Genomic DNA, 26,989 nt, shown 5'->3' on the forward strand with positions numbered 1-26,989 from the left:
CTCTTCCTGCTCCCTCCCTTAGCGGGGCCTTGACCGCTGCATTGTGTGCCCGCGCCCTCACCCCGTCTGATCACCCAGATCTTAGTACAGCCCTTTGGTCTCTGGTCCTCGGCTTTCCCGTCCCCCCTCCCCCACAGCTGCCTCTGCTGCTCAGTGCTGGCCCCTCCTCGGGGTCCTTTTTTCCCTGCCCCATGAGGAAATACGGCTCTGTGGTTATGCCAGTGACAGAACTGACATGACCGCCCCCGACAGAACTGAGTTCCAGTCCTAACTTGGTCACTTTCCAACCTCCCCCATCTCCCCAGTTTCCCTAAGGCTTCATTTACTTATCTGTTCAATGGGAGGATAACAAGAATTACATACACACCTGGGGGCTGCAAGAAGGTGCTGCTGGGCCTCCCTAGCATCTGCCCGGTGTCCAGCCCGCAGAGCACATCCACTTAGAGCAGCGGCCACTGTCACCACCATTACCGCTCCCCCAAACCTAGAGCAGAGCCTGAGGGCAGGACCTGGCCTGCCCCCCCTCCCCCAGCCCACCCCAGCTCACAGGCTGGTGTACCCAAACGCAGGGCTTAGTACCTCTAGCAACACGTTTTTTAACTGAATGCCTTCCAGTGCTGGGAGCCGGCTGGGGCACTGGGGATAGAGTGGTGACCCAGACAGCCCAGTCCTGCAGAGAAGTCAATAAGCCAATCTCAACAGAGAAGTAAGCAGATCCGGGCTCCACGGGGGAGAGGGCTAGGGGAGGGGCATCAGGGAGGGCTTCCCTAAGGAAGGGGCATTAAACTGACTCTTCAAGCTTGAGCAGAATTTAGCAGGTGACAGGAGACAGAGTCTAGGGGTAGCCAGGCAGGAAACCCAGCATGTGCAAAGGATGCCCAGAGCCTCCAACCTTATCTGTTCCAAGCATCCTTTTTGGTCCTGCTGTGTCTCACTTTCCTCTCCAAGCCAAGAGCTTGAATTACATTTTTCTACTGCTCCGCAGGTACCAACGTCATGAGATATCCATTCCACAAATAGGCACCATGCTCCTTCCTCTGCCTGCTCTGGGCTAGGCCTGGGGTTAAGCTGGGGACCACGCTGGAGTTGGCTCCTGCCCTACAGAGGAAGAGTGAAGATGGATACAGAACTCGGGGCTAAACTTCAGCCATCCTGGGCGGGTGGGGGGCGGGGGGCCGGGCGCGGGGGGTGGGGGGAGGGGAAGAGGGATCAGAGAAGGGCCCTCAGGCTACACGGGCTGCAGGGCAGGTGTTGGGTTTTAGGGGAGGAAGGGAATTAGCCCAGAAGTGGTCCGCCCAGAGTGGAGACCCTGTTCCTCCCCTACAGCCCTGGCTGGCAGGAGCCTTGGGGGCCTTTTGGGGCCTGGGGACTCTGGGACCTGGGGGAGGGGGGGCGGTAAGCTTGGAGACCAGGGGCAGGATTGCTAACATGCAGGAGTCTGGCTTAAAGGGGACTAGGCCAGTGTCAGATGGCTCAGCCACGGGGCTCAAGGCTGGGAAGCCGCCCACCCATCCTCGTGCCCGTGAGCACCCGCTCTGACCCAGCTCCGGGCTGCAGCCTGGGGCCTGGAGGGTCCTGTTCCACAGGGGCAAGAGAGGGACCCCAAGGCCTCTGTCTACACCTCCTCTCTTAGCCAACTCTGGCCCGGAGAGACTGTTTCTCCCCAGAGCCTAGACCTGGGCCCAACACTGGCTGCCCAGCAAAGCGATTACCATCACAGTGACCCAGGCAGCACATCTAGACAGTATCAGACAGGCCTGGGATCAAACCACGGCACCGCCACTCGTGTGCTCTGTGACCTTGGGCAAGTCACTTCCCTCTCATCTGTAGCTACACCTCAGGGGTGTCGGGAGGATTCAGCCACAATGTGTTTCAAGCAGGGCAGGCGCTTGATAAATGCTGGCTACCTGAGGGACCCTTGGCCTGGCGTGTTGTTTTCTGGGATTTTCTGGGACTTACTCTCTTGGTCTGTGAAGTAGACCTTTACCTCCTGTCACTGCTGACACCTCTGAGGCCAAATCCCAGGGCACCGCCTGGCCACCCACCCCACCTCTTCTTTCCTGGCTCTCCCGTCCCTGTCTCTGCCTCAGTGTTCAGCCAGCTCTTCTCCTGCCTCTGTCTGGGCCTCCACCATGGTTTCACTGCCTTTGGTTTCCCTCTGTCTCTGTCTGCCAGGAGTTGTGTTCCAGAGGAACCAGTACTCTAGGGCTCTCCTGTGTTCCCTTTTACAGCGGTGAGATGGGAAGAGGGAGGGAGGGAATGAGAGAGAATGAGAGAGAGAGAGAGAGAGGAGGGAAAAAAAATCAAAGCCTACATATTGGTTCCAGATGTGGCTCTCTCTCACAGCCCTCTCCAGCAATTTAATTAAATTCCCCCAGACAGCCAGGAGGGTTTCTTAATGATCAAATTTCCCGGCTCCCCTCCTTGAACGGGCCCACTCTGTCTCCCTGACGGATGGCCGACGGGATTCTTCCTGCCGTCAGCTTTGCCAAGCAGGGCCAGTGGGGGGTGGAATAGGGGGCTTCCCCGGAGCACAAAGGACCCGTCCTGCGCCCACCTCTGCCCCCCTCCATCCCCAAGGGCTCTGAGCCCTGCCCACCCCCCCACCCCCGAGCCTATCCTTGGCAGAGCCTGCCTGGGCCAAGCTGCAGTGGCTGGAGGGGGCCCAGTGGTCCCCTCCCATGAGCTCTGCCTCTGGGCCAGGCTTCTGGGGACTGATGCCACGTGGGTGCCAGCGGGGGTCAGATGGGGAGTCTGGGATCAGTACTCTGGGCTCATAGACCAGCCAGAGATGGGGCAGGCTCGGACCTCCTGGGCACCCTTCCGAACCCATCTGGCAGTGAGATAGACCAAAGCTCAGAGAGGGCAAGACCGGGGCCAAGATCACACATACCTGCTTGCCAGGGACGGGAAAGGCAGAGGCAGGCTGATCAGCATTTAGGCGGAGAGGCTGTGCCAGGGAGAGACCTGGTATGGTTCCCCCACGTGAAGCTAAGGGTCACTCTCAGTAGGACCCCTCCCTGACTTCTGGAGTGGGAAGGAATCTAGGTGAGCCTTGCAACCACCATCTTCTTGTGCCAGTGAGGCAGTGAGGCTGAGAGAGGGCCAGGCCAAAGCCCAGGCCCCAGACTCCCTCCTGTCTTGAGGCGAGGGGCCTGAGGGCCTCTGTGTGAATTGAATGTTTGCATTCCCCAACCTGCAAATTCATATGTCGAAGCCCTAACCGCCAATGTGATGGTATTAGGAGGTGGGCCCACTGGAAGGAGTTAGGTTAGATGAGGTCATGAGGGTGGAGCACCCGTGATGGGATTAGTGCCCTTATAAGACCAGGATACGGTCATGTGAGTGCATGGGGAGATGGTGGCCACCTGCAAGCTCAGAGAAGAGGTTTTGGAACGAAACCTACCTTGCTGGCATCTTGATCTTGAATCTCCCAGCCTCCAGAACTGTGAGAAATAAATATCTGTTGTTGAAGCCACCTAACCTACAGTACTTTGTATGGCAGCCCGAGCTGACTAAGACAGGCTGTAAGCACCTTCTCACCCTGTTCTCCTGGGTGAATCCCTAAGGACTCACCTCATCTGGAAGAGGCTGGGGGTCAGGTGGGGCCTCTGATGTGGGCACACAAGGATGGCAGAGAAAGGGAGGATCCCTCATCTTCCCCTCTGAGGCTCTGGGCTGCCCACCTGGGGCTTCACCAGGGCCTGACCCAGCCCATAACTGGCTCTCACAGGCCCCACACCTGGCCAAGCATCGGGACCACCTGGCAGTGTCTGGGTGTGGAATGGGGTGGGGGGATAAGTCAGGGAGGAGGCTGCCCTTGGAGCAGGGGACTCTGGCCAGCAGGGCCAGATTTCCTGGAGGGCACAGGTGGCAGGGGAGGAGCAGGGCAGGCCACTGGGAGCAGAGATGTCCCTGGGTGTCGGGGTCTCCAGAATGCTCCTGGGTGCTGGAGAGCAAATGGAATGAGAGAGGGGACAGGAAAGTCTTTCCCTGGCCCAGCTGAGGCCCTACCACCCACTCTGGCTCCCAGTCCCCTGGTCCCTCAGCTCCTCCCTGAGCCCACAGAGGGCCAGGCCCTTCCGCATGGGGACGGTGGCCAAACAGGGCCAAGCAGGCCAGGCCTCCTGGGGTCTTGAGGGTCAGGGGTCAGGGTGGGGTCAGGTGTGGGGGAGGGGAAAGGAGAGGGAGGGAAGCTGGGCCCGAGGAGGAGGGGCGCAGGCAGAAGGAAGCCCAGGGCGGCAGCCCCATGATGGCACTGGAGGAGTCCGCCCAGCCCGAGGGCTGCTCCCTGCTGCCAGGCCTGAAGCTGGAGGCTCCACCAAGGAGAGGGGGAAGCATATTCCTTACGGCAGATTGCTGCGTTTTCCAAATATCTCGCTTTATGGAAACTCTGCCAAATCAAAAAGAAAGAGAGAGAAATAAAAGGGGGGCCTTTTACCCAATTTCTCTCTCCAGTGCGTTATAAGGGACAGACCTTGCTGCCGACTGCCCCTCCTGGACGGGGGACACCAGGAAGGTGGGGTGCTGGGCCGGGGCCGTGACACCACCCCTCCTGCAGCCCCTGCCCTGAGCGTGTGTGTGTGTGTGTGTGTATGTATGAGTGTGCATGATTGTGTGTCTGAGCAAGTGAGTGTTTGTGTGTGAGAATGTCTTGTGAGTGTGAATGCGGTGTCATAAGCACATGTGGGTGTGTGAGGGCGCCTGTGTGTGAGAATCTGTGTGAGTGTGTGAACCGGTGCGCAGGAGTGTGTGAGGGCGGGGAGTAGGACAGAGTGCAGGGGACCGTGGCTGGGCAGGGGGCAGGTGTCCTGAGCCGGGGTCCAGGGAGCCATTAAGGGCTAGGCTCGGGATCGAGTCCCGGAGGCCCCTCGCTAGCCAGCTGCCCTGGAGCTGGTCAGTTCTCTCTCTGAGCCTCGGTCTCCCAGACTATGACACGGGAATCCTGCTGTCACTTCCTTCCTGGAGCGTTATGATGAGTTGATGAGACATCCGTGCTGAGCTTCTAATCTGATTCACAAGGCACAGGACTCACTCCACCAAAGGCTGCTGCTGTCATCAATGTATCATTCATACGATCAGGCTGGGCCCTGCGGTACCCAAGGACTGGGGAGGGCAGTGGGGGGGGGGTGCCCAGGGGCAGGGGATTCAGGAAGGCCTGTGTGCTAGGAAGGATGTCACTAGGTGGAGTTGGGAGGAGAAAAGTTTTGTGGACAGACCTTGCCCTGGTGTTCACGGCCTTACCTTCAACCCCAGGTGTAAAAGTGTGCAGGGCCTGATCCCCTGCCTCTGGCTGATTTAGTCTCAGGTAAGACACATTCATTGGTAAGAAGGTAGAAGACACACAGAAGCACAAAGAAGATCAAAGTTCTCCAGATCCCAGCACCCAGAAACAACCACCACTCATATCTCGGCACAGGGTCGTCAAGAATTACTCCTGCCCACGAGCAAATGCATACACACACACACACACACGCACGCACACACACACTTTTTCCTAAATGGGATCAGAGAGTACCTACTGTTCTGTAACTTGCTTTGCTGAGCTGCTATAGGGCAGAGTCAAGCACATGATAAGTCTTATATGTCAGCTATTATCACTGTTGGTGTTGGGCTAGAGAGGCCAAACTTCTCTCCTTATGTTTGTTGACAGCAGTTTTTCATCCTTTCTGACTTGCCTATGTCCTTCGCTCATTTTTCTCTTAGTGTTTTTGCCTTCTTCTTGTTGATTTTTAACAGTTCTTTATATATGAAGGTTATCCCCCTCTGTGCATTGGATAGTCAGAGTGACTCCCAAACTCCCCCGGGAGAAGGAGGCAGGGACAGAAGCTGCCAGGGTCTGAGCACTGGGTGCTTGGCCCCAGGCCCCCCAGCCTGCTAAGAACCCTGGAGTTGGGCATCAGGAAGCAGCTGGGCTGACAGGGCAGTGAGAGGCAGTGGCAGGGAAAAAAGAGAAGGTTCAGAGCTGAAATGAGAGGCTCTGAGCGACAGAGCCTTAATAGGAGGCAGATGGAGGAAACGGGTTGCCCTTGCTGATAGGAAGGAAGTCATGGGTCACGGAGCTTTCTAAAGATAGGAGCCTGGGAGACGGGCAGGCAACAGGGCCTGCTCCATGGTGTGGTGTCCAAGGACTGTGACAGAGCAGGGCTCAGCCCCTCCCTCCAGCATGTCCAGACCCTCTCAGGCCCAGAACCAGAGGAACTGCAGGGCACCTGAGGCCAGGTATATGGAAGAGCCCCCCCCCAAACTTAGGTTAAAGTCCCAACTTAGCTGTGCAACATCGGGCAAGCACCCAAACCTCTCTGAGCCTCAGTTTCCTTGTTGAAAACGGGTGTAATACCATCACCTACTTAGGGGGGGTGTATTAAGATTAGTATGTCAAGTGTTTAGCACAGTGCCTGGCACATCCAAAGGGCTCAGTAAATAAAAGTTAACTTGTGATTGGGACTTCCCTGGTGGCGCAGTGGTTAAGAATCCGCCTGCCAATGCAGGGGACACGGGTTTGATCCCTGGTCTGGGAAGATCCCACATGCCGCGGAGCAACTAAGCCCGTGCACCACAACTACTGAGCCTGTGCTCTAGAGCCTGCGAGCCACAACTACTGAGCCTGTGCTCTAGAGCCCGCAAGCCACAACTACTGAAGCCCACGTGCGTATAGCCCGTGCTCCGCAACAAGAGAAGCCACCGCAATGAGAAGCCCGCGCACCGCAACGAAGAGTAGACCCCACTCACTGCAACTAGAGAAAGCCCGCGCGCAGCAACAAAGACCCAACGCAGCCAAAAAAAAAAAAAAAAAAAGTTAACTCATGATTGTCACTATCCTAATCACAAGACAATTATAGTTTTCTTGGTGGTAGAGCCCATTGGTGACATCAAGGACCTCTTCATTGGCTCCAACACTGTCAGAGCTGAAGGGCCTTCAGGTTACAGGTGGGGAAACTGAGGCCCAGAGACCAGAAGGGCCATGCCTGGGGTCATCCATTGGAGCAGCTTTAATTGTGTCCTCCAAAGAGATATTTTCAAGTCCTAACCCTGTGGAAACTATGACAGTGATCCTATTTGGAAATAAGGTTTTTGCAAAGGTCATCAAGTTAAAATGAATTCATATTGGATTAGGGTGGGCCATAAATCCAGTGACTGGTGCCATTTAGAAAGGACAGGGAGATTTGGACAGAGAGACAGACACAGGGAAGAAAGCCATGTGAAGACAAAGGTAGGCAGAGATTGGGGTGATGCTGCCACAAGCCAAGCCATGCCCGGGGCTGCCAGAACCTTCCCTAGTGTCTTCAGAGGGCACATGGCCCTGCCTACACTTTGACGTCCGATTGCTGGCCCCCAGAACTGGGAGAGAATACATTTCTGTTGTTTGAAGCCACCCAGTTTGTGGTGCTTTGTTACCACGGCCTTATGAAGCCAGGGCAGAAGCTGGCCTCAGACCAGGCTGTGCCCACCACTCCCAGTTCTGCCCTGGACCCCATTCTAGGTGGGCCTCCTCTAGTTACCTCCACGTGCTCTAGCCTTCTCCAGGCCCCTCAGGGCTCTCACCTGCGCCATGGAGCAAGTGACCCGGGATCAAACAGGGCTGTGAAACCTGGGGGCTGCTGCACCATTCAGGGCCTGGGGATCAATTGAGGGGTGGGGTGTGGATCCTTCAGACAGGGGCAGACATTCCCAAACCCCCAGGGTAACGCCTGGGGAGACTGAGGCACTTCAGAGCAAACCCCCATCCAGATGCGCCTTGTTGCCAGATGGGAATTTGGGCCCAGGTTCCCGATCTTCTGATTTTACCAGACAAGCTGGAAATCTCCATTGCTGTGTGAGCAAAAAAATGTCCCAATTTCACTTAAGGAGAAGATACTTCTTCCTGGAGTGAGAACCAAGGCAGATGTGTGCTGGGAACCAGGGACCCTATGGTCTGGAGCCCCTTCTGGCAACCCTAAGCTGGCCTGCCCTAACAGGGCTTAAACCCCACCCCTCTTTCTTGCTGCTTTAGGCAACGGAGGGGCAGGCAAAATGAGGCCTTCTGAGGCCTGATGGGGATTTTAATAGCTCATCACTTGATATGCACAACAACCTTGTAAACCGAACAATAATAACAGTGAACAGTTATCCAGCCCCTGCTGTGTACTCCACACTGCTGGGTCCCCATAGCTGGACCCGGAATACCTTGGACTGGGTTTTCTTGCTAAGACTGTTTTTGCTCTTGGCAGGGGAGCCTTATTCTATCTATCTTTTTACATTTCATCATAGACACACGGGTTTGTCTTTAAATTCCTCTCTAAACGTTTTCTGCTCCGCTCAACAATGCTTGCCTCTGACAGGTGCCAGGCGGGAGATCTCCCGCGCCCATGTGGTGGAAGTGGGGGTAGATGGGAGACCAAGGCTGCCACAGGCACGGCTGGGACTGGCGCACCTCTTCATAACGGACTTTCCAGAATCACGAAGACATCAGGGCTCCACTGTGGGCCTCGAGGTTGTGGAGGTTCAAATGCGAGGCCCACGGCCGGATGCCTACACCCCAGAGAAGTGGCCCCAGGCTTGGGCTCCTTCCTGCTAGACTCCACTTCCACCGACAGTGACAGAGCTCTTGATCCAGGTTCTTGCGTGCGTTTGATTATCCCCATTATACAGATGAAGAAATTAAAGTTCGTTGAGTCCATCAAGGCAGAAAGTGGAAGGAGCCGGCAGCCTGCGGGGCCAGGAGCTCCAGGGGACAGAGACTCAGGAATCATCCCCATCGCCCGTCGGGTTGGGTGTGGTCCAGTCAGCGTGGGGCGAGGCGAGAGCCAGGCCCAGCCGTGGTCCGACCCGAGTCCAGGGCGGCTCGCGGGCGCCGGGGGTTCGAGTCACCTCCACCGCGGGAGGGAGTTGGACAGGGGTCAGGCTGGTGTGCTCGCTCAATGGGCGGAGCTCGGACGGCGCCCAGCGGCCGCGGGCGGGATCGCAGGGCGGAGCCGGGCCGGGCAGGCAAGGGACGGGCCCTCCAAGGGCTGGGATCCGGCTGGGCTACAGGTCCGCGCCCTCCAGTCCCCCAGGGCCGCCCCCCGGACACCCGTAGCTGGCGTGCCCAGTCGCGCCGCGGTCCTCCCAGCCCGCAGAGGGCGCTGTCGTCCCCCGCTCTCTTTCCCGGGCCGGAGAGGGCCGGAAGTGCCAGAGTTACGTCCGGCGTGGAGCAGCTGGTTGGGCGGTGCAGCGGGCCGGCGAGGGGACTGGACCAGCAGTGGCCAAGCCTGGCTGAGACCGCGGCCTCCGGAACGTGCCCAGTCGGCGTCTCGGCCTCGGCGGAAGGTGCGGCCGCCGCAATGCCGTTCCTGCACGGCTTCCGGAGGATTATCTTCGAGTACCAGCCGCTGGTGGATGCGATTCTGGGCTCCTTGGGGATCCAGGACCCCGAGCGGCAGGAGCCCCTGGACGGGTAACTAGCTCCCTTCCCGCCTCCGACCCGGAGCTGCATCCCTTTCATTGTCACTACAAACATGGCGGGGCGGGGGGGGCGCTGTCCCCACCTGACAGATAAGACTGAGACGGCGGTGGTGAGGGCTCCCAGCTAGCGCAGGCGGGGCCGGAGGGTGGGGTGTCGGTAGGGCCTACGCCTCGGGGCCCCACCCTGCGCCCTGCCTGTCCTGTGCCCTCCACCTGGAGTTGCAGAGGAGCAGGGTGGAATCTGCGAGCAGTGCGAAATGCGCTTTCCAAGGCCGAGTTTGCATTTGGTATGGACAGGCGCGGGTCTATCCGTGAACCGGTGGGAACGGTGTTAGAAAGTGCATCGTTCAGGGATACGTCAGTGAGCTAAACCCCCAGCCTTCATGATGTTTGTGCTCCAGAGGAGAGAGACCGACAGTCATAAGTAAACTTAAGTAAATAGTGTATTAGGTGGAACGGAGAAAAGAGCAGAGGAAAGGGGCATCAGGTGTGCGTTTTGGGGATCAGTTGGCATTGGCGAGGGAGGTAGGTGGGTTGGGACTTTGTGTGCGCTCAGCCTTCGGAACACCAGACGTCTCTGGGTGTGAGCGAAGGAGGAGGTCTGCTGACTGCCCTGGGTGTGGGGTTGCCTGGGCTGGTCTGGCATCGTCTGCAGCTCAGGGACAGTCACTGTCTGCGGTGGGGGTGTGTCAGTGTCTGGTTCTTGATCTTGGCCACAAGAGTTCCCTTCAGTGCCAACAGCCCAGGTGTATGAGGCTTTGTACCCAAGCCAGGGGCTAGATCCTCCGGGCCGCTTGGAGGGAGGCTGAAGACAGCCCCAGTCCTTTCTCAGCAAACCCGAGAAGTCTGCTCCGGTGAGCAGATCCAGCTTGGCCCTCTGTCTACCACCGACCTTTTCTGAAGAGACTTTCAGCCCCACGGAGCCAGGGCCCTGCCTGTGTGTGACAGCAGGAGACTAAAGGCCACCCGCCACAGGGTACCCAGCCAGCTGGTCCCACTGCTGTTCCACCCTCAACTGGTCTGCATCTCTCCTGCCCCAGGCCCAGTCATGTCGCCAGCGAGGAGAGCCGGATCCTTGCTCTCACCGAGCTGCTGGAGAGAAAGGCCCACTCTCCATTTTACCAGGAAGGCGTGAGCAACGCCCTGCTGAAGATGGCCGAGCTGGGGCTGACGCGTGCAGCTGACGTTCTCCTGCGGAATGGGGCCAACCTCAACTTCGAAGGTCAGCTGGAGCCCAGAGGGGCCGGGGTGGCTAGGTGGCTTAAGTGTGGCCCTGCTTTGGGTGGGCGGCCAAGCCTTCAGCCTCTGCTTTCACTGTTCTCTTGGGAGATACGTCCCTCATTTATTTCATGGGTGATGACTAAGGAAACCCACATTGGGTGGCCTCCCATCCCCCTGCGGGCTTTCAAATGGCCCTTAACCACCTCTGATCAAGAGCGAGTTTGTCACTGCTTCTACCATGTGATTGCTTTAGCAAACTTCCCCGCAGCTCCCAGCTAAATCCCCGCTTCCATGAATGTGAGACTGTGGCTGCTGGCGCTGTGCCCAGAGCTCAGGGAATGTAATTTTCTGCCACTCACTCTGACCCACCTTGCATTCTTGTTCGTGCCACAGGGAGAGGGGAAAACAGATAAGACACCCTGGGCAGACATGACAGCAGGACGGTGTTGGCTTCTGGCTTGTGTGCTGGGGGATGGTGATGGAGCCATTTTCCTTCCCCCTTCGCTTTCACCCTGGGAGGGCAGGCAGAATCGGCCAGGAGACATGCAGGGCTGACTTGTGGCCGACTGGGGGGTTTTGTGCTGACACAGGATGTGGCCAGGCGTGTCTCCCCTCCCCAGTTGAGGACAGGCTCAGAGGCTTCTGGGCTCCTGGAGGGTCAAGGAGCTGAGAGAGGTGGGGGAGGCATCCTGAAGTCAGCCACTGGGAGATCCAGCTTTGAGAATTTGGCTTTTATTGCAAGGCTTAAGGAGCTGTCATCCTGGGTATTCCTCCAACAGCCCTGTTTAGGTCCCATTTTACGGAAGGAACTAAAACCCAGATTAAGTACCATGTGCATTAATTAGAACACCCCCAGGACCCAAACCTAGGCCTGACTCCATGCACTGTCCGACGAAGACAGCTGTGTCCTGACCCCTCGTGGTGCTGGGAGCCCTTAGGTCGGAGCACTGGGGCTGGGCTGCCGGGCTGGTCCTGGGACCCTGCGAGAATGTGCCGACAAGCAGGACTGACGTAAGCTGTGTCTGTGCCCTCAGACCCGGTCACCTACTACACGGCCCTGCACATCGCCATCCTGCGAAACCAGCCTGACATGGTGGAGCTGCTGGTGCGCCATGGGGCCGACATTAACCGCAGGGACCGGGTAAGAGCCAGGTCCGGCCTGCTCTGAAGGGGGGATGTGGTCGGGGCCCTGAGCAGCTCACAGGCCCCCGGGCCAACGCAGCTGTGCTTTCTTGACTCAGATCCACGAGAGCAGCCCCTTGGACCTGGCCAGCGAGGAGCCAGAGCGCCTGCCCTGCCTGCAGCGCCTCCTGGACCTTGGAGCAGATGTCAACGCGGCCGACAAGCATGGTGGGTGCCTCCTGTAGAGAAGCAGGGTTGGCCTGGGCCGAATTGCCTTGTGAGGTTACCCAGGGTAACCTGGGGCGATGGCTTGGCACGCAGGCTGGAGGCAGCCCGTCTGATGGCACAGCACAGCCAGTCGCACACTGGTGCATTTTGCTGACTCGCCGAGGCTTGAGAGGCAGTGCACCATCGGCCCCGTGAGCGCATCTGTAGGAGGAAATGGGGTACCTGTGCGCTCAGCTTCTGAGGCACGGGGCTCCCTGTCGGGAGAGACCCAGCCTGGGTCTCAGGTAGCATCTCAGGGTCTAGAAAAGTCCTACTTTCCCTGGCCCTTCTGTTCCCATTTTTGTGTGAGTGGAAAGAGAATGGCCAGAAACCTGTCATCCTCAGGGCAGAAATAGAGACACAGATGTAGAGAACAAACGTATGGACACCAAGGGGGGAAAGTGGCAGGGGGGCTGGTGGTGGGATGAATTGGGAGATGGGGATTGACATGTATACACTACCATGCGTAAAACAGATAGCTAGTGGGAACCTGCTATATAAAAAATAAATAAATACAAAAAATAAAAAATAAGGGTTTCCCTGGTGGCGCAGTGGTTGAGAGTCTGCCTGCCAACGCGGGGGACACGGGTTTGAGCCCTGGTCTGGGAGGATCCCACATGCCGCAGAGCGGCTGGGCCCGTGAGCCACAACTGCTGAGCCTGCGCGTCTGGAGCCTGTGCTCCGCAACGGGAGAGGCCGCGATAGTGAGAGGCCTGTGCACTGCGATGAGGAGTGGCCCCCGCTTGCCACAACTAGAGAAAGCCCTCGCACGGAAGCGAAGACCCAACACAGCCATAAATGGATGGATAAATAAATAAATAATAAAAAATAAAATAAAATAAAATAAAATTCAAAAAAAAAGAAACCTGTCACCCTCAGCCCTAGCTGAGAGGTCAGTCATTTTTGAAGTTCGTTTTCTGGTCCCGAGGGTCTGTGTTTCCCTTCCACCTCTGGGGTTGGCCTGACCTCGGCTTCCCGGCCTCCCACTCCCGCTCACTCACTCTCCCTCCCCAGGAAAGACTGCTCTGCTCCATGCTTTGGCCAGCAGTGACGGGGTGCAGATCCACAACACTGACAACATCCGGCTCTTGCTGGAAGGAGGTGAGCCTTGTCCTTCCACGCTGCCCCCTGGAACATGAAGCACTGCTTTGCCAGGGTTTAAGGCCTCCTCCCACCTTCTCTTCTCCCCCCCTGGTTCTTCTAGGGGCGGATGTCAAGGCTACCACCAAAGACGGGGACACCGTGTTCACCTGCATCATCTTTCTGCTGGGCGAGACGGTGGGAGGTGACAAAGAGGAGGCCCAGTTGATCAACCGCTTCTGCTTCCAAGTAACGCAGCTGCTGCTGGCTCACGGCGCCGACCCCAGCGAGTGCCCGGCCCACGAGTCCCTCACGCACATCTGCCTCAAGAGCTTTAAGCTGCACTTCCCTCTCCTGCGCTTCCTGCTGGAGTCCGGGGCCGCCTATAACTGTTCCCTCCACGGCGCGTCCTGCTGGTCCGGCTTCCACATCATCTTCGAGAGGCTCTGCTCCCACCCAGGCTGCGCGGAGGACGAGAGTCACGTGGACCTGCTGCGCAAAGCTGAGACCGTCCTGGATCTCATGGTGACTAATTCCCACAAACTCCAGCTGCCTGAAAACTTCGATATCCATCCCGTGGGCAGCCTGGCAGACAAGATCCAGGCCCTTCACTTCTCCTTGAGGCAGCTGGAGAGCTACCCCCCACCCCTCAAGCACCTGTGTCGCGTTTACATCCGGCTCTACCTTCAGCCGTGGCCTGTGGACGCGAAGGTCAAGGCCCTACCTCTGCCCGACAGGCTCAAGTGGTACCTCCTCAGTGAGCACAGTGGCGCCGTCGAAGACGACATCTGACAGCTCCGGCTGCAGGGAACAGGGTCTGGGCAGCTCAACCTGTTGGTGGATTTAAGTACCTGTGGCGGCCTTAGGGGAGACCCTTCAGTCCCGTCTGTCAGAAGGTGCATGTTGGAGGCGAGACTGGATCCTTACTGAGGCCAGAGAAAGCTAGGCGGAAGCCGGCAGCTGCAAGCACTCCAGTGGGGAAAGGCTTCTGTCTTCCAGGGAGACCGCCCCGCTTCCCTCTGGCAGCACCCCCAAGTCTCACCCCACAGGGGAACAAGGGACAGGGTTTAGATTTGGGACACGTTTGCACCCTCTTAATCTGAGGGAAGCGCCAGGCATTTAGAGAAGCAGCGTAGCTCCGAGACTGGGCCCTCCTGCGGGCTGCGGGAAGCTGGCCTGTCCTGCGTGGAGATGCGGCCGAGGCCAGAGCAGGCGGGAGGGGCCCGTGGGGTGCAGCCCAGCCGAGACCCTTTACACGCGCCTCTTCACTCCAGTCTGTCAGAAAGCGAGTGCTTTCGGGCGGGCGGGGAGAGAGCTGAGCTGACTCCCGCGGCTTCTGCAGCTCTGGGCCCAGGTCGCCCACCAAGGTGCAGGGCTCTGCTCCGGTGGCAGCTCTGTTTGTGCCAAACCTGGGGTTTGGGGGACCATGCCTTCCAAAAAGCAATCGTGCGTGACCAGGGGCTGTCTTTCCAAAATGTCTCGCTTTGTGAGGGTTCATGTGATGGAGAAAGCCACCGAGACTGAAAGCCAACCTCCGCCCTGTGCTGAGCCCTCACCAGGCTGTCTGCAAGTCACAAGGTGGTCACTGTGAATTGTGTAAATGCCTGGGAGATGAGCTGAGACAACCAAATGATATATTATAAAATTAAACTGATTTCCCTTGGCCTTAAAGGTCCTTGTATAACATTTCGGCCCCGCCCCCCGCCCCTCCCCCACCCCCCCCACCCCCGCCGCCCTTTCCCGAGTTCAGGGTAAAGGATCCACGCAGCCGGAAGAAGAGGTGGCAGGCACGAGGAGATGCCCAGCTTAGGAGAGCAGTTTTCAAGCAGCACAACACTGTGGTCCCAGTAAAGAAAAGCACCACTCCAGACTGGCGAAGGCCTTTCCAGCACAGGGGTTCACCCTTTTATTTTTGACTGAAAATGCCCCCTCCTCCTAAGGAGGAGCCACAAGGCACAGCCAAGAGGGAAGCTCCAGGCCTCTCCCCTCCCTGCAGGCTGTTGTGACGATCACGTTAAGGACACCGGGGCCCCATCTCCAAATAGCACTCGGAACGTGGACGTCCATCCACTGCACCACTCGGCAGGCACCACGTGGGCTCAGCGCAGGCAGGAGGGCGCTGAGAGCCGCAGGCTCCGCCCGCGCAGCTCCGCTCGCCTCCCCTCTGGAGGTATAGAGTCCTCAGCAGCCGCTTTAATGGTTACTCTTCCTCTTCAGCCAGCCAGCCCTGTGGCAGGAAGGCCAGGTGGTGGTACTGGAGAGCAGGGAATCTCACTTCTGATGGGATCGCCGGATTCCCACGAGGCGAGCACCAGGGGCCCAGGCAGGGGTCGCACTCCGGCCTCACTGCCCCATTCAGCAGCACCCCTCCCGACTGGGTCCCCTTATGCCTTTTTAATAAGAGTCTGTATAGTGAGTGGACGGCAGACAGGTGTATTTAGCGGCCCCGCTCGACACTCCCGAACCGCCGACACTCCCGAACCGCCGAGGTTGAGCTTGTGGACCTCACCCGGCTGCCAGCCCTCCCCCACCCCACACTGGTCCCTCTCTCCTGCCAGCCCCGCTCATCTTAGGGCTAAGCTGTAGACGTGGTAGATCTCGTCCGGAAGGTTCTCCTGCCGTTCCTGGGCCACGAGGCTGAGGCCCGCGCTGTGGACGATCCTGTGGACCACGTCAAGGTCCCGGCACACGCTGCTGTCCACATCGTCCAGGATCACGCCCTCCTGGGCCATGTTGTCTTTGATGACGATGATGCCGTTGGGGCGGAGGCCCCGCTTGCAGCGCCGCAGGAACTCGGCCAGGTGCTGATCGGTCAGGTGGCCTGGGGGAGGCAGAGGCCGTCACGAGGGAAGGATGTCAGCCCTTCCAAGCCACCGCGTGTCCACTTGCTGAGCACTTACTCAGTGCTGAACACACAGGGCCACTGGCTTTCAACAGCCCAGAGGGGTTTACCAAACCCCATTTTAGGAGGAAACGGGCTCACAAGTCACCTACCCAAGGGCAATCACAAAGTATGCTGCCGGGATTTCACCCTGACTGGGTGACTTCCAGGCCGTGCCCAACACCTACACTCCACCCGCCCCTCCTAGGCCTGGATCAGCGGAGTGTAGAGTTCCTCCCCTACATTACAACTCCTAACAGGCTTTTGAGGACCACAAAATACGGGGCGAATCCAGCGTGTTCCCAGCAGGCCTGTGCCGCCCACCTGCAGGAGGTGGCCTGCTGCTAGGTCGGCAGCCTGAGGAGAGCACCCTGGGTACGCCGTCAGGCCAAGCGGGTGCAGGACCGGATGGTACACCAGGGCTCACTCACCGCGAGCAGCAGAGGGGCAGCCAGGGCTTCAACTCTTCCTCTTACTGAAAACCCCTTCTTTATGCAAACTCATTTCCACATTCTTTGAATGCAGTAAGTTATTGATAATTAAAACTTTTCAACAAGAAAATCTGTCCCCAAATGGGTCACAGCAGGTATTGCGTTGAAACAAAACATGGAAGCAAATGAACCTTCTCGGTGGAGTCCTGGGGAGTGCAGGGAGGATTCGAGGAATCCCCGCTGGCCGCCCTCTGCAGCAGCGCCAGAGCCTCAGCTCCCAAGGCCTCGGGAAGCCCGGCCTCTGCGGTGGGAGATGTGCGGGCAGGCAGAGAAGGGGCGCGGGATGCTCACCTATCACCCACTGGATCCAGATAACGTCGTAAGAGTGAGGCTCCGGGCTGAAGTCCTGGAGGCCGCAGCAGAAGAAGTTCCTCACTCTCTTGCCCTCCTCACCCAGGTAGGTCTTAGCCTTGAGCAGGAAGTCCTCCGTCACGTCCACCATGTCCACCGCTCCGAAGAGAGGCAAGAGCAGCCTCTTGGTGATCCTTCCAATGCCAGCGCCGCAGTCCAGGGCGTACGAGGTGCCCGTCTTGTTTGGGCCTTCCTGAAAGAGCAGAGAAGGCACTGACTATAAGGAAGGGTTAGACAGCCAGAGGGACCCTGTCACTGTGAAGGGGCCTTTCCTCATGAGCCCCTGGCACTACTCGGATCAGGCCTGGGCACAGGCCGGCAGCTGGCACTGGTGGGCCAGCAGTGGGCGTAAGCACAGCACAGCCTTTTTCCGGGCCACATGTTTCTAACATGAAAGCCAACCTCCGCTTAGGGGTGTTAAATAGGTGCGTTCATCTCCTGTCACTCCTGAGACCCCATTAAAAGGACAGCAGCAGAGAGAGAATAAAGAATTCAGGCAGTGAAAGGATGGAAGAGGGCACTTGGTGAACAGATCTGGGAAGACGGAACGCGGGTAGAGCAGGGGGCAAGCGGCAGCCTCGGTGTTTGCCGAGTGACAGGCAGGGAGGCTCCGGCCACGGCGATGCCAGCCTGGCACAGAGGAGGGTGGCAGGGCGAGGAACTAGAAGCCTGTGTTGGCAGAATGGCCAACACCCACAGCCCAGATGCTTGTAAACACGGCAGGAGAGCAAAGGTTTTGCCTCCGGAAAAATAGAACAGTTTGTGAGAAGACTGCTCCGTTCCGGCACCGAGAGGCCCCAGCGTGCCAGCCGCCTCCTGTCGGGTGACCTGGAGGCAAAGCCTGTGAGCCGCCCCGCCCCACCCGCGCTTCAAGGCCTGGGTCATGGACACGACGGGGTGACCCTGCGGCGGCGAGTGTGAAGGTGGCGCCCCACGCAGAGCAGGCAGTGCCACAGCGCCACAGCCTCTCCTCCGGGAGAGCACAGCAGCCCTGCCTACCCTCAGAAACCTCTGCAGGAACTTCCGGGAGCTGTTGATGTCGATGCTGGAGATGTGGCCGTACCCCCCGAGCATGCCGTCCACGGTGGCCGGGACCTCCTTCCAGTACGTCTTGGCCTTGGAATAGAATTGTTTCTCGTCCTCGATCACCTCACTCGTCATGCTGTCACCAGCCACGTCTCTGCTCAGGCACCAGACTCAGCAGCGGCGTCCCCTGAATAAGAAAAGGATGGAAGCAGCCAGGTTGAGGGCCCTGGGATCCCCGCATGCTTCTGCCGGTCACACGATCCTGCCTGACGCAGCGGAGTGGCCAGTGTCCCCCAACCTGCTTCTACCCATTAGAGGGCACTGCCTCCCATCTCTTGCATTCAAGTCATTTTGCAAAGCTATCTTCATGTCAGAGCAGGAGACCCAGAGCCCTGGCTTCTAGTTCTTTCCTTACCCTACATGACACCTGACTCAGTGGCTTCTGAACCCAGGGTACAGAGAACCCCGATCTACACTTAAGAGAAAGGAAAACAAAGCAAGGAACCCAAGCCTCCTACAGCGGACATTCCGGCTGATCCGAGCAGGGCCCAAGGAGCCCCACGCCTCCCTTCCTGTCGCGAGCACAGAAACGAGCTCACTGCGGGGTCCAGTCCACGGTTACCCATGAGCCTGACTCTGTGCCAGGTGCTGTCCGTGAACAGGGAGACGGCCAGGCGGATACACACGATCACGCATGTGTGAGGGCTGTGGAGAGGTACGAGGTGCTGGCAGAGCACAGGTGTCAGGAGAAGCGACACACCAGCTAACATCAAGGATGAGGAAGCGTTCGCTCAGCAACGAAGAAGACTGCTCCAGGAAGACAGGAGCGTGCGCTGCCCTTCCAACGGGAAACTCGGGGTCCTAAGGGTCATATTTACTAGTTCAGACTTCACGCCAAAGAGCAGCGAGCTGGAACTACTCTAGGTGAAGCAGGGAGTGGCCTGAGATGTGTGCTTCTGGAAGGCTGTGTTGGCAGCCGCGTGGGCTACAGGGGAGAGTGAAAGCAGACGGCCGGGCCCCGATGGCAGAGCAGAGGCCCACCGCGAGCGCCCCATTCAGCCAGCTGGGCCACACCACGTAGGGGATGGAGGGTCGCACCTCTCCCGAGGCACCGCGCTCATCTACAGACGCTCACCGTGCGCAGGGCTGTTCCAGCTGCTGTGAGGCTTGTCCAGATAAAGTTCAACACCCAGAGGCTTACAGCAGGGGAGACAGGGAAGAAATGGAACCAACGAGAACACGAGGCAGAAACGAGGACTCTGGTTGAGCCAAAAAGTGCTATGGAAACTTGAGGGATAGAGGAGTCCCTTCCGAATGGCAGACGGGACAGCAGCCAAGAGAAGGCTGGGCCCGGAGGACAAGGAATGCTCTGGAAGGGTACAGGGACAGAGCAGAGGTGGCATGGCACGTGTGCCACACAGAGGGCTGGGGATGGCCGGGCTAGCTGCAGTGTGGACAGAGAAAAGAGTGTGGGAGGTGAGCCCGGCCTGGCAGACGGGGCCTGGAGTACAGCGCCCTGCGTGCAGCCTGGGGCCATGGGTCCAGTCTGTCAACAACAGGAAACTGATCAGCTGAGTTTCTGAAGGGCAGGGGTGTGCGGTGACCCAGCCTGCGGGGGCTGAGTGGCGACGGTGCGGGAACGGCAGGGCCGTGCCAGGAGACAGAACGGGGGTAGCAGCCACCCATCCTCTCCCCACACGCATTGAGCACCCTTCGCTGGCCACTGGACCCTCACGACTCAGCGCGACCCAGGCACCCCACGAGCCCCGTGTAGAGGAGGGAGCCGATGCACACGGTGGCATCCTACCCAAGGTCAAGGGGCCCGTGCGTTTGCCGAGCCCTGGGCCTTCCCACGTGGGCAACTGACTTTCAACACAGGGTTTCACTTAAGTGTCACCTCAAAGAGGCCTTCCCTGACCAGTCTAAGGTGCCTTCCTCCAACACGCTTACCCAGTCCCCGTGGTTGCTGCCTTCCGAGTGCGTATTTCTAGCTGAAATGACACTGTTTACTGACCGTCTGGCCTCCACTGGAATGGAAGCCCCCGAGGTAGGACCTTGCCTTTTCACCACTGCGTCCCGGCACCGAGCCACAGGAGTCCCTCGGTGCAGGGGTGAAAGCCCCCGAGTCCCCCAAGAAAGCTGTGCACGTCTGTGCTCCCGGGGGCTCACTCCGCCCCCTTTACAGTACTCCACGGGGCTGTAGTTAAGTCACTGACCTCCCGGTACGGTCCTCAAAAACAGCTGAAAACCCCCTAAGACCGAGAAGTGCTTTAAGAGCTTCAAGAGAAGTAATAGAAAAGTGCCCTGAGGACAAGCATGGGCCTTCGACACGTAACTTAGAGACGAGAAGGAGCGAAGGGGAACAGAACATGAGAAACGCTGAAGATTTTCACTGCCATGTCTGTAGTTAGCCTCCAACATACACCTGCACTCTGAACTTGTCCTGGAAGACAAGGAACCTTCCAGAAGCAGCAGGCCCACCCCAGCCAAACAACTCAGAAATGCTGCTCCCTGATGCAATTCCACTCCTGCCACGGCCAGCCCTTTCTGGAGACGCCAGCCAGCCAGTGGGGGGCACCAGGGGAGGGCCCGGCCTGGCTGCTGGGAACAGACGGGAAGGGGGCCTCCTCCTCGTGCCCGGACCCGGCTCCTTCTGTGGACCCGGGCATTCCCCAGGAACAAGGGTCACACGCCGGCCTTCTGAGGAACAGAAGGGAGCCGACAGCATCCACATGCCCCACCAGGGCCGCCCTTATACCTGGACTTTGCCACTGTTTCCACCCTCCGTAGACCCCTTCCACTGTGCCCCCAGAGACCCCTGCTCCACCCCCTCTTCAGGTTCTTGAATCAGCTCTCAGACGGGTCCCCTCCCTTCCCTGTTCAGGTGCAGGGCTTGGGACTCCAATGAGGACGGTTCCAGTTACGGCACCAACCCAAGAGCCCTTTGGGGTAACAGGCTGGGGGGCCTCAGTTCTAAATACTGCCCCCCACCCCTGGCTCACGGCAATGTCCCACACCCGTGTCCCAGCCCCTGAAGCTACCCCCAGCCCACAAGGAGGAAGTGGCAGGCTGCTTGTGAGAATGAACTCTTGTTCCAACCTTGAGGAACATGACAAGCAAAAGAATGTGGAGACCTGCCAGTCCCCAAGAATGCCAGCTGTGGCAGAGTAACTGTCACCGTAGCTCCCTGCAAACGGACAGGAAAGGGAGCCACCAGCTTGAATGTTACCATGGAACTTTACTGGGTTTGGGGGCTGCTTACATGGATGCGGTCTGAAAGGCCAAGCGGGCTCCCCAGCCCCTGCCGATAGGCACCACAGCAACCCTTTCCCAGCCCCTCCGCCGTCACCCAGCAAGGACAGCACCAAAGCCAGCCACACAGCAGTGCTCCCACCCGGACAAGCTCAGCGAGTTCGGCCCTGTCCCCCTCACACAAGCCTCTGGTTTTGTATTTGTGTCCATCTCCCCACTGGACTGGGAACTCCTTAGAAAGCAGTGGCGACACCCTGAGATGTATCACTGTATTTCTCTTGCGTCTCATGTAGCTCATAGGTATTCAACAAAGTTCCCTTCCGATCAGATGAACAGAATAAATCCGGGGCCAGACGCTTCCCTGGCTCTACTCTCTCTGCCTATCTGTCTGCCTTCCCTCCCAGGAGGCAAGCTTCCGAGGCCCAGGGACACTACGTCATACACCGTTAGCCTAACACCTGCTACAAGGTGGGTGTTTACTAACTGGTTGCTGACTCATAGAAGGACCTTCGTGCGGCTAGTCTTTCTGCACTTTCAAGAAAATCCTACAGACAAAAATCGAATCATTCAGACCTGATATCACTGAAGCCCTTTACTGACGATACAATTTTTTGCTTTACCAAAAGCCTTACAACATGATTCCTTTAAACGTCAAGGTCCCCCGAATAATCCAATTTACAAGAATTCCACTTATGGGGAGATTCTAGGAACAAGCCAGGGGAGGCACATCTAGGCCAGGAAATGGCAAGTATTACTTTGACATTTGTTCTAACAGCTTAGATTCATTAGTAAACATGACTTCTGGGGCCCTGTGTACACTTTGCCTCCCAGCGTCCAGATTGAGGTGGGCAGGAGGTCCCTAGGAGTCAGAGGGAACGGCGCGGTTGTCAGTCAAACGGCAGGAAGTCCTCCTACACTCTGTCCGATCACAGTGAGGAGCAGCATGGCTGCAGGGATAGGACAGGGGCCTGGGCGCTCTGGCTTCGTCGCTCTGGGTAGCTTGGAGGGGAAGTGAAACCCTTTGCTCATGGGGAACTTCTGCTCCTCAGCAAGTGGAACGTGCCTGCGAATCCTTCCTGATCATCTGGCCGCCTACCCACGCCCCCTCCAAGGCGTGGGCCACCTTTCGGGCCACCGCGGCCAGCCGCCCCAGCTATTGCTCTTCTCCCAGGATCCATGGGAGAATGGTGTTGGAAATGTCACCATCAGTCTCTGCAGGCCCATCTCATCCTCCTCATTTACCGGTCTCTAAGGAAAAGCCTGGAAGCATCGGGAGGCAAGAGCCTGCCTGATGTTACCTCTTCCTTCCCACACCCTCGTGGACAGGGCCTGTTCTCCCTGGCTCTGTGTGGAGAGCCGTTGGACTTCTGAGAATGGCAGGGTGTTCTATGAAAAAGAAAGGGAGGGAGGCAGTAAAGAAGACCAAAAAAAAGGGGGGGGGGCGGGATTTAAAAACAAAGGCTCTGATGGAGTTGAATGAACCAGGTCTGAATCCTGGCTCAGCTTCTCACTGGCTGTGTAAGCTCAGATAAGACACAACCTCAGTTAAGTGTCTTTATCTATAAAATGGGAACAGCAACATTGACTTTATAGGAAGGCTGTGATGATTAAACGTGGATATAAAAGCGTAAAGGGATCCATACACTGCTGGGCATGCAGTAATCTCAAAAGTCTCTGTCGAATGAGATTCTCATCAATTCTCTCTGCCAAGTGTGAAGCTCTAATGAGAAAATGTGCTGAAAGGCCCTATAAACCACAGTGTTGGCCACACCTAAGGGATTATTACTGTTACTGCTGGGTGGTCATTCCAGTGACTCAGCTCTGCCAATCGGCAGAGGGGAGTGAGCTTCCCATCCATGGAAGCACGGAAACCCTGCTGGTTTTGGTGACTCTATCTTTGTGATTCTACGGCTTCTGGTCTCCAGCAAAGCATTCTACATGTACTTCAACCCTCCCACAGTCCCTAGTTCACAGAGAGAAAAACCATTCCACTCATGGAGTGATATACACACACACAAAACCAGGAATAGAATAAGGACGGAATCCAGACTTCTTACCGGGTCAAGGCCCTAGTTCTCCCAGAGGTTCATCCCATCTCACTGGGCAGATTCCATACATCCAGACCATGTGCAATACTGCCCAGCCCCACCCGCAAGGCCTCTGACACCAGCTGGTTCTATGCCTTATTGTACAGAGAAACCACGGTCCAGAGAGAGATCACACAGTTGATGGGCAGCAAAGCCTGGGCCTTCTGATATGGCAGCCTCTCTGCCAACAGGCTGACCTTGGCTCCAAGGGCTCCTCGCGGCGGGCTGTCTTTTGAGCGGCACCTATGTTGACCCCTAACTGGGGTCGGGTCCAAGGTGAAATATGATAGCAACGCCTATGTAACCGGGCACTACTCTGTGCCCGACTCTGATCTGAGCATTTTACTGAATCCTCACACCCACCCTCCTAGTGGGTGCTCTCCTTACCCGTTTCTCACAGGGGAAACTGAGGCTCAGAGAGGCAAAGGAACTTGCTGCGGCGGGGGCCGGCGCGGGGGAGTGCCCTGATCAGGCTTGGGGGGCCTCGGCCTTCCTCCTCCCACCCCACCTGAGGCCCCGGGCCGGCCGGCTTGCCGGCGGACCTCCCCGGAGCGCGCACGTGGGGCCCTGCCGGCTCGCGCCCGGGTCACGTGAGGAGCCGGGGCCTCAGGGCGCCGAGACGGTTGGGGGCCGGGGCCTCCCCTCTCGCGGCGGCCGCCGTCCCCCGCTCCGCCTCGCGCTACTCACCCCACGCGGGGGCTCCTAGGACCCGGGAGAAGAGGACGGGGAAGAGGAAGGGAGGGCGGCGGCGGCGGCGGCGAAGACCCCACCAGCCCCCGAGCAGCTCCGCCTAACCTCTACCAGACGCGACACCTCGCGGCGCGCGCCGCCTTTGTCCGCTTACGTCACGTCCGGGCTCCCGGGGGCGGGGCCGCATCGGGCTCCGCCCCGCGATCGGCTCGCCCCGCCCAGTGGGCTCCGGACCTAACTTGAGTACTGACCCGGGAAGAGCTTCCCAGCTCTAAAAAGCCGCAGCGCCGACCGTGTCCCGCCTCCAGCTTGTGCACCAGCTCATTTGGAGGCGGCAAGGCTGGACTTTTAAAAACGAGCGTTCTGTGGAATTTCCACTGGGTGAAAAGGGGAGGGGGAGCCTTATGCAAGCCTTAATCCCACCCATAACAATTAACATCTTAAAATATACAGATCAAAAAGAAAAAAAAAGGAAGAAAAATACCCTTGACAGTGCCAAGGGGTTGCCACTCCAAATAAGCAGAGCAAATCCGTGAAATTTCTGTTCCCAAAATGTTGCCCTCCCCTAGGGTCCTCCCATACACAGAAATTCTGGAGCGGTCCCTGAAGCAGCCTTGATGGAAATGAGAGTTTCCTGGTAGGTAGACCTTGTGAACCTTTCCAAGCCTCAGTCTCCACTTCTGCCAGATAGATGGAATGCTCTGAGGGTTAAATTTGTGGGATATTATGCGTCAAGCCTTCTGCCCTGTGCTTGGAGCCAGCTCTCAGTAAATAGAAGTTGATTCATAATATTCATCACAATATTCATCTATGTCATAATATTCACAATATTCATCATAAGTTCTTTTTTCCTAAACTGACATCCTGGCTTAGATTTACAGTGCCTTCCTCTGGGCGTTGCACAAAGGAGGGGCTTAAAGTGTGTTTGCTCTAATGAAGTGAAAGCTATGGGTGGGGGGGTGCCCTGAAAAGCCCCACATGCTTTTGAGTCCCCCAAAACTGTCCATATTATGTGGCATCCTCGCTAGGGCATTGCAGGTCAGACTTGGTTCCCCTGGCCTGGGCTCCTCTCCCAAGCTTCATTTTCCATGTCTCTACGGCAAGGGGATAAATCTTGGGCAATCTCAATCTGGAGGTTTCTATAATCTTTGGGGGGCAGCTCTGAGCCTAGCTTTTTTAGGGGTGCCTAAAAATCCACCCCTACCTTTTTTTCCTGTCAATGGAAGACAAACTCCCTTCCCTACACCCGGACTCCAAGGCCTTTCCAGGTCTGGCCAGTCCACTAACCTCAAAGCCTCTTGCATCTCTGAATTCCCAAGCCTCGCACATAGTAGATGCTCAATAAATGTTTGCAGCTGGAGGCCTCCTTAGAAATCACCTAGGTAGTCTGGTGTTCCTCATCCATTTTTTAAAAACTCACATACCCTTAGAATAAATATAAAAATTTCTCACCTTCCCCACTCAATATTCTGTCTTCCCAAGGAGGTATGCCCTTCCATCCCTGGTTGAGGAGTATTTGCAGAAATATATTACATTGTCTGGGATGCCTCCTCCAGGCAGACATCTTGTAATTTGAATTCCAAAGTCATTTTTTTCATTTTCAAATTGTAAAATCCTACCAGGCCAGTGAAATTACTGGTCCAAACTACACTCGTCCCCCACTCAAGTTTTACAATACAAGCTTTTTCCCTGCCCCCTCCCAGCCAAGAGTCACAGGTGGAGCCCAACAGTCCATTTTACCATGGAGCCCTGAGAAAGGAGAGATTTATCCAGCACCACACAGCAAGCAGGAACAGAGCATGGACTCACAACTGGTTCCTCGTAGTTTCCAGGCCCACCGCATTCTTACTACCCAGCCTTCTATGGAAGTTCCACCTCCAAAGCCACCCAGCCCAAACATGACCCACCTGAGCCTCCCAGCTCCAGAGAGGGTAGCTGAACCCAGGGCCCTCCATCCCTGGCTTGGGCCTGACTGCCCTGGCCAGGAGTCCCACGCTCCCTTGTGACTGCAGCCTTGGCATCCTGAGCACAACAGCCCTGCCCTCTGCCCCCAGCCTCAGTGCCCACTTCGCCTTGGGTGAGGGGTGGATCATAATGACCCTGAAGAGGCCATGGAGGCAGCAGGGAGGGGCCAGCAGAGGGACCAAGGTGGGAAGATGCGCTCTTCCAAGGAGCAGCCCACCTGGTAGGGGGCTCTAAATTCAGGGGACCGTCTCCGGCCCCGCCCCGAAGCCCCACTAGGGCGAGTGTGACACTAGAAACCAGCTCAGAGCTGACAACAATCTGGGAGTGGGGTGTGGTAGGGAGGAAGCAGGCTCTGAGAACCCAGTGTCAGAAGTTGGGGGCGGGTCTGGGGCTCTGCCTCCCAAAGGGGGAGTTTGTTAAAAATATGTCTTGCCCCACCCCAGACCTCTGAATCGGAATCTGGGGCATCTGTATTTTTCACTAAGCTCCCACCCAAGGGACTCTGGGGCTCCAGAAGGAATGGGCAGCTGCAGGGCAGGTCACCCTTTCAAGCTGGTTCCAGGTTTCCCAATTCCCACCTCAGCGCTAATAACAGTAACAGCACGTTGAACACTCCAGATGCTAAGTGCTCTCTACCATGTGGTGCTGTTTCATTCTCACACAGGAGCAGGCGCTGGGTTATCCCCATTCTGCAGATGAGGGCACTGAGAGCAGTTAATTAATTGGCTTGCCCAAGGGTACAGCTAATAAGTAGTGGAACTGAGTCTAAATCCTAAATAATAATTTTAAAATATAATAACTAACAGCAGCAGCTAGGCTTTGTTGAGCACGTACAACGTGCCTGTCATTATTCTAAGCCATTTACATGTGCTCGCTCATTTAAACGTCACAGTAACTCAAAAAGTGGGTACTCTCACCGTCACCGTTTTTCAGGTGAGGAAACAGAGGATCGGGACAGAGGAAACAGTAGCCTGAAGCCACTTACTGTCTGGCGAACCAGTGGTAGTAGCCCCGAACCACGCTGCCCCGCTCTGGGCGCTATGGCCTGGAGGCTGGTCTACGCCCTCCTCTCCACTTCACACGGCACCGCCCCACTGGCGTGAGGATGCCCTGAGCTGAGCGCAGGGCCAGAC

The 26,989-nt window shown here is 57.4% G+C and overlaps 2 protein-coding genes across 7 annotated transcripts; one reads left to right on the top strand and one right to left on the bottom strand.

The window, feature by feature from the left end:
* Positions 1–9,185: 9,185 nt before the first annotated feature.
* ASB6 (ankyrin repeat and SOCS box containing 6) lies at positions 9,186–14,773 on the top strand. Of its 2 annotated transcripts, XM_061200927.1 has the most exons (6): positions 9,186–9,415; positions 10,464–10,645; positions 11,679–11,785; positions 11,886–11,994; positions 13,048–13,134; positions 13,238–14,773. In XM_061200927.1, exons 1-6 carry the CDS (start codon positions 9,303–9,305, stop codon positions 13,903–13,905), a joined length of 1,266 nt encoding a protein of 421 aa, XP_061056910.1. In that variant the 5' UTR covers positions 9,186–9,302; the 3' UTR covers positions 13,906–14,773. The 2 variants fall into 2 exon arrangements, with proteins under 2 accessions (XP_061056910.1, XP_061056911.1); XM_061200928.1 differs by lacking the exon at positions 11,886–11,994 and having other exon boundaries at positions 9,199–9,415; positions 13,238–13,426.
* Positions 14,774–14,975: 202 nt separating this feature from the next.
* NTMT1 (N-terminal Xaa-Pro-Lys N-methyltransferase 1) lies at positions 14,976–24,027 on the bottom strand. 5 transcript variants are annotated; one of them, XM_061199782.1, is made up of 4 exons: positions 23,889–24,027; positions 17,836–18,049; positions 16,777–17,029; positions 14,976–15,934 (listed from the first exon to the last, which is right to left on the bottom strand). In XM_061199782.1, the coding sequence occupies exons 2-4, from the start codon at positions 17,995–17,997 to the stop codon at positions 15,678–15,680; spliced, it is 672 nt and encodes a 223-aa protein (XP_061055765.1). In that variant the 5' UTR covers positions 17,998–18,049; positions 23,889–24,027; the 3' UTR covers positions 14,976–15,677. The 5 variants fall into 5 exon arrangements, with proteins under 5 accessions (XP_061055765.1, XP_061055766.1, XP_061055768.1 ...); XM_061199783.1 differs by lacking the exon at positions 23,889–24,027 and adding an exon at positions 23,589–23,874; XM_061199785.1 differs by lacking the exon at positions 23,889–24,027 and adding an exon at positions 23,399–23,528.
* Between the last annotated feature and the right edge of the window lie 2,962 nt (positions 24,028–26,989).

Source organism: Eubalaena glacialis, chromosome 9, assembly GCF_028564815.1.
Source record: "Eubalaena glacialis isolate mEubGla1 chromosome 9, mEubGla1.1.hap2.+ XY, whole genome shotgun sequence".
NCBI lineage: Eukaryota > Metazoa > Chordata > Mammalia > Artiodactyla > Balaenidae > Eubalaena > Eubalaena glacialis.